Source organism: Athene noctua, chromosome 2 (genome assembly GCF_965140245.1).
Source record: "Athene noctua chromosome 2, bAthNoc1.hap1.1, whole genome shotgun sequence".
NCBI lineage: Eukaryota > Metazoa > Chordata > Aves > Strigiformes > Strigidae > Athene > Athene noctua.
Genome location: NC_134038.1, coordinates 123,076,373 through 123,082,372, shown reverse-complemented (window position 1 = coordinate 123,082,372; position 6,000 = coordinate 123,076,373). Strand labels below are relative to the sequence as shown.

At 47.6% G+C, this 6,000-nt stretch overlaps 1 protein-coding gene across 2 annotated transcripts in view; it reads left to right on the top strand.

Moving 5' to 3' along the window:
• Window positions 1–716: 716 nt before the first annotated feature.
• The window catches only part of SPAG6 (sperm associated antigen 6), a 35,119-nt gene continuing 29,835 nt past the window's right edge, over window positions 717–6,000 (top strand). For both annotated transcript variants that reach the window (XM_074897974.1, XM_074897973.1), the window contains exons 1-2: window positions 717–786; window positions 908–1,003. In XM_074897974.1, coding sequence (XP_074754075.1) covers window positions 762–786; window positions 908–1,003 — 121 coding nt within the window. In that variant the 5' untranslated portion in view covers window positions 717–761. The remainder of the gene's footprint in view (window positions 787–907; window positions 1,004–6,000) is intronic.

Genomic DNA, 6,000 nt, shown 5'->3' with positions numbered 1-6,000 from the left:
GCTCTGCTGTCGCGTCGGGCGAAACGCGGCCCGGAGCGCCGGGGCCCCGAGGGCCTGGGAGGCGGCCGGGGAGACGGGAACCCTCGCACCGGCGGGGCGGCCGCGGCGCCGCTCCCGAATGTCAGCGGGAGGCGGGCAGGCCCCCCACCGCCAGTCCCCGCGCCCGAGCCCGCCTGCGGCTGCGCGGGGCGCGGAAGGACAGCAGCGGCGGCCCGCGGAGGCCGAGCCACGACCCGGGCAAGTCCCGGCGCTGAGCCCGGCCCAGTCCCGCGGGCGCTGCCCGGCTCCGTCCTTCCCCGCCCGGCGCTCCCGAGCACGGCAGCGCCCTGCGTAGAGGTGAGCGTACACAGCTGCCTATGTACGCTGTTAGGTAACTTCGTGAGCTTGTGTACCCCTCGGTACACCTCCGCGCCGCCGGGTGTGTTCAGATGGGCTACAGAGGCGTGAAGTCCCCGCTCCGCGCGGCGCCGCGGATCTCTGTAGGTGCCTATGCCCACACCCGCACCTATACATTAAACACACGTGCGCCACATGCCGCCGCCAGGGCTGTTTCTCGTCCCCGCCCGCACGCGGCCGGCCGCCGACGGGCGCGGAGCGGTCTCGGGGGCCGCGCGGGGTGATGCGCAGCTGGCGGGCGCGCTGACGTCACGGGCGGCGTGGGCGCGGCCCCGCCCCACCGTGGCGCGGCTTCCGCCCGGTTGCCAGGGCGACGAGTACACAGTGCGGCCCTGCGCGGGCGCGCAGCCTGCCGCGCCGCCGCCATGAGCCAGAGGCAGGTTCTGCAAGGTAGGCTGGGGCGGCGGGGGCCGGGGATTGGGGGCCGAGGCTGGCACCGGCGGGCGTCGGGGCCGGCCGTTAAGCCGGGTTGGCGGCCGTTAACCCGGTGTCCCGCCGCTGCCGCCCGCAGTTTTCGAGCAGTACCAGCGCGCCCGGACGCAGTTCGTGCAGGCGGTGGCCGAGCTCGCCGCCCGGCCGCAGAACATCGAGACCCTCCAAAACGCAGGTACGCGCCCACTGCCCTTCCGCTATGCGACCGCCGGCGGGACCGGGCGGTGCGCGGCCGCGGGGACTTCCGCGCCCCGGCGCCCCTGTGCTGGACGCCCGAAGGGGGAGCGCGGAGGGGGGGGGCGGCCCCCGGCAGCGCGGAGCTGCCGGGGCGCTTCCCTGCTTCCCCCTCTCCCGCCCCGTCCCCCCTCCGCGGCTGGCCGCTTACTCTCTGAGGATTTTTTTTCCCCGCAGGATTTGGGGCGGCCCCGCGGTGCGAGGCCGAGTTTGCCGAGTCCCCCTGCGGCGCGGTGGGAAAGTTCATTACGCTGGTCAGCTGCAGGCGCGGGTTGCCCTACTCGTCTGCAGGGTTATTTCTGTGTTTGTATTGAGGTAGATGACTCTGGCTGTGATCTCATAATTTATTTTTATTTCAGGGAAAATTTCTCAGTATAACCTACTCACTTCTTCGTTTACTTCCTCGTGCTCCCGATATAGCTTTACGTATAGTATAGGAAACGGGATTCCCGGTGAAGCCAGCGCTGACTTGCCAAGGAAAGCCTGCTTTAGAAGTAACTATTTTTATACGTGTTTTACAAGTTGTTCCTAAATTCTTCAACGCTTTTCGCCGGCGGATTTGCTCTGTTTAGGAGGGATTCGCTTTTTGTTATATTGCTGTCGTGGGATGTCATGAACCAAATTGAGCATTTTTAGAAACAGGAGCTGTGGGAGCACTTCTACCAGCTGTTGTGCTGCTGGCATCTGGCAGACCCACTCCGCTTGGCCGAAGTTCCTGGGCTTAAATGGAAAAAGAAATGCTCAGTAATTGATTACCCGAAAGACAGTTGGAAAAAGTGCTGTAAATTGGTAGTTGGTTTACCATATGGTATTCATGAATTGGTTATGTTTTGGTTTGTCTTGATTTTGTTTTTAATACTTGTTCTCAAATCTAGTAAAGCTGTCAGTCTTTTCTGAGATATAGTAGGATCAAAAAAAAAGAGAAGAAACCCAATCATTTAAACACTTTCAACTTTCTGCTGTATTTACAAATTTTTGTTAAAATGGTTTTATTAAAAATCTATCACTTAAATTCTTGTTAAAGAAACATTTGCTTTGATAATGGAAGTGGCATGTTGATACCAGGCCTTTTGTATTACCTTGCTGTGTCTCTTGATTTTTTTGTTTTTTTAACTCTTTCAGTGAGTTATTGTCACTGCCTTAGTTTGTAGAAGTGATCATTGTTTACCAAAGGGACATCTTGGCTCTAGGAATAACTGATGACTTATTTGTAAGAAGAGGTCACTCTGTCCTTTTACAGTGCTGGTTTTAGCTGCTCACAGAGAGATCCCCATTTAGGCAGGTTTCTTGCAGTTCAGTGTTTTGAAAAATGCAGAAAGTTTCTATTTTAAGAAAGCAAACCAAATGCCAAGCTAACTTTGATGACATTGTATTTCATCTTAAAATAATTATTTGATGTAATCTGGTTGGTAGCTTTACTGCAGAACTGATTTGTTTGTGTAGAAGAAATGACCAGTTCAGAGGCCTGAAATTTTCTTCTGCTCTTAGCCGCTGTTGGTGTGAAGGTTAATTTTACAAGGATCAGACTTTGGGGTAGTAACGTGGAAATGCACTTTTGTGTAGGTTATCGTCCTTCTTGGCTTGTTCTGGTACTGAGCTGCTTTTTATCGTAGGCTTTGTTTTTTTCAGATGCTAGAAAAGAGGGGAATGTCAGCCAATACACTGTTCCCTACTACAGTTTCTTTGAATGGCTGAGGCCCACAAATATTCTACTGTATTCCCCAATTTATGCCTTTAATTCATAGTAATAAAATTATAACTGTTAGTTTTGAGCTTTTTTGAATGTGCTGGATACAGATTTTAAAAACTCCTCCTAAATGAAAAGTGATTTTTAAAACCTCCCACCAAATGTGATTTGGTCCTTTTTTAAAAGCACTTATACAAATATTTTGAGACATAAGTGTCTAGCAGATAACTCTCATACCTTTTATGGTCTTGATCTAGTGAGCTCTGGAGGAATGACTAGAGAAAGATGTCTGTCTATGTATCTCTGTATAAATTCATATAGGAAAGGATTGGGAGCTCATTTGTTATTCTGGTAAAGAAAGTTAGCTATCTCTTAGGGAGGTCACTTTTAAGAAGACGTGGAAAGTCTTTGCCTGCTGTCATTTTCCCTCAGTTTTAGGAGTCAGAGGCACCTTGCTGAGTTCTTTAGTTGGATCTCAAGTGTTGTCGGGATTTAATCTTTTTCTGTCTTGAAGCATAAGGCAAGATTACAGTTACTCACATCCGAACAAAACTGAGCTCTTAAAATGTACTGTAGCTTATGCTTGTATTATTTGCCATGGTTTATATTCCTGGAATATCCAAAATTCAGACTGGCAGCAGTGAAAGATGACTGGTTAAGAATGAAGTGTTTGGTCCCATTTTTAGAAGTTCTTCTGATAAATACTTAATATGTTGTAAGGAAAATAAATACTAGCTTGGGACCTTGTTCTTTGTGGAAGTGTGTCTGGACGCTATGCTAACATCATGAAAGATGGGATTGTGTATAAAAATACAATTCATTACTGCACTATAAGCCAGTTTCTGTGCTATTAAATCAGGTAGAAGCAGTGGTATTGCTGCAGTCTGCCATCTCCTACTTTGCAACATGGAGGGTAGCAAGCGGCCAGGGTCAGAGGTGGGAGTTTCTTATGCTGGTTTGCCTGTTGAGAAATCTTAAGGTATCATTATTTGGAGACTCCTGTGTAAAATCTGTAAGGAAAACTGGCAGGAACTGGCAGCCTGGAAAGAAGGTCAGAGAGGGCCAACAGGAAACCCACCTTTTCCCAAGGTGTCTCTCTCTTCTGAGGTTTCTGGAGCTCTGGAGCTTCCTTTCCCACTGAGCAGAAACCCCAAAAGTGATTGTAATCAGGGAACTGGAATCTGGCCTTGGACTTTGACCCTTTTGCACAGCACTGGTGCTCTCATGGTCAGGAATGTCCTGGAGGGGTTAGTGCCTGGGAGCTCAGCAGCTTTCTGGTGGTGGGGAAGTGCAAGGAATGATCAGAGAAATTCCTTTGTCAGAACTCATTCCTGTGTGTGTTTTCCAACTCTGTGGTTGGCTTTGATAAAGTTGTTCCTTATGATTGATTACTACCATGAATAATAATTGCGGGATTTGTCGTTTGAATGTTTTATTAATGGATACTTGGGGGAAAAAAATCTCCAAAACTACTAAACTTTTTCTGTTTAGTAAATATATACTTGGAATAATGTCAGACAATTAATTTATCAAATCTTGTTTCTGGAGGGCTGCTGACAGATGGGAGAAGCTACTTTGATAGTAAAGGTTTTAAACATATTGTTTAAAAATAAATCTATTCAATTGGCAGCTACAGCTCATGAAGCTGTACTGTAATGCATTATTGAGCTCCACACCCCCTCATCCTTCCAAAATTTAAAATCTTAGAAACAGACCTTTTTCAGTTATAATTGCAGATGAACTTCATCTCTCTTTCTTGTAATGAGATTTAGGCATCCTTCTGGTTTTTAGAAAATTTAGAAGAAAATCTGAACTGGTTCCGGTATGTTTCTAAGAGTGGTACTCACTGAAGGCCTAATTCTTCTTTCTTCATCTGCCTTGTGAAGTGCAGCACTGTGTAAATAAATAGAGTTTTGTTTTTTTTTTTTTTTTTGAGACATTTACAATTCAGCATTAATAAATGTGTCAGACTAAGACTTGAATTACTTCTGGATATTAATTTTTGTGTTCTCTCATAGTATGAATTATTTATTTTGCAGTAGAGTTTGTGGTGATGGGATTGTTGCTTTTAATTTGTAAGTTATCTAAGGGTACCATTGGGATTAAGAAACAATTTAGTCTTGCAAGATAGCCTTTGACTGAAAGATATTACAAGATCTTTAACCCCTTTCTTGGAGCTGATCACATTCTTAAGCATAATGGCTGTGGAAGTCATAGGGAAAGCTGAGTCTGGAACATGGAAAAGGAAATTTGAAGCTGTGTGGTCTAGCGGCCTGTGTGTTGCCATGGGACTCTGTGTGCTGGGACCCTGCACACCTGGGTTCCTGTCTCACTGCTGCTGGGCAATTACTGTGTTGGGCAGATAACTTCAACTTCTGTTCCTCTGCCTTACCTACTTGCTGGCCAGTCTGCTGGGTTCCACAAAAGTTCCAAAATATCTGTGTAGAGGAAGACCCTTTCCCAGTGAATCTCTTCCAACTGTCAACCCATTCCATCCGGCCACAACCCTGAGCTCAGGTCTTTCCCTCCAGCCTCGTATCAGTCTACTTCTGAGGCCTTACACTCCAGCATACAAGCTATATTCCGGGACTGAATCCTCTCCTCCTCTTTTACCTCTGGACATCATCTCTTGTACCTGTTCCTTACAATCTCTGTTCACAAGAGGCTATAGCTTGGGGGCAGGGCTTGTCTGCATCAGACCAGGGCTCCATCACATATTCTTGTGGCATGGCAGATTCTCCCCTACTTCATGGTCTGGTTTTTTGCAGGTAAAGGATGATGTAATGAGTTTTGGTTCTCTCCTGGCTTCAAAGCTATTCGACTGGCGATGGGTTTTAACAGCTGTGTTTCCAGGTCTGTGGAGTGGTTTTAGGAGTCTTATTTTTGAGAAAAGGCTGTTCAAATTCATTTCTCTCATCCAATTACATCGAGTTTTTTTGCCCATGCTTTTCTCAACTTTTATTCCTAGAGTATGTATTCTAAATGTACCTAGTTTGAATGTGACTGTTGGACAGTTGGCCCTGTGTAAGGAGGACCAGACCCTGGAAAGGAATTTCAGGATGTAGTTCCACATTTTAAGTAGTATTGAAGAATGTGCTCTGATAGCACAGTGCTTTGTAGAAAGCATGCTGGGAGCGTAGGGTGTGTAGGGAGGGTGGCTGTTGAGTTAGCTGTGCAGAAAAAGAGCTGTTCCCTTAAAAAAATCTGTGCTCTTGTCCTGTCTGGACCTTGCAAGTGGATATGCATGGACA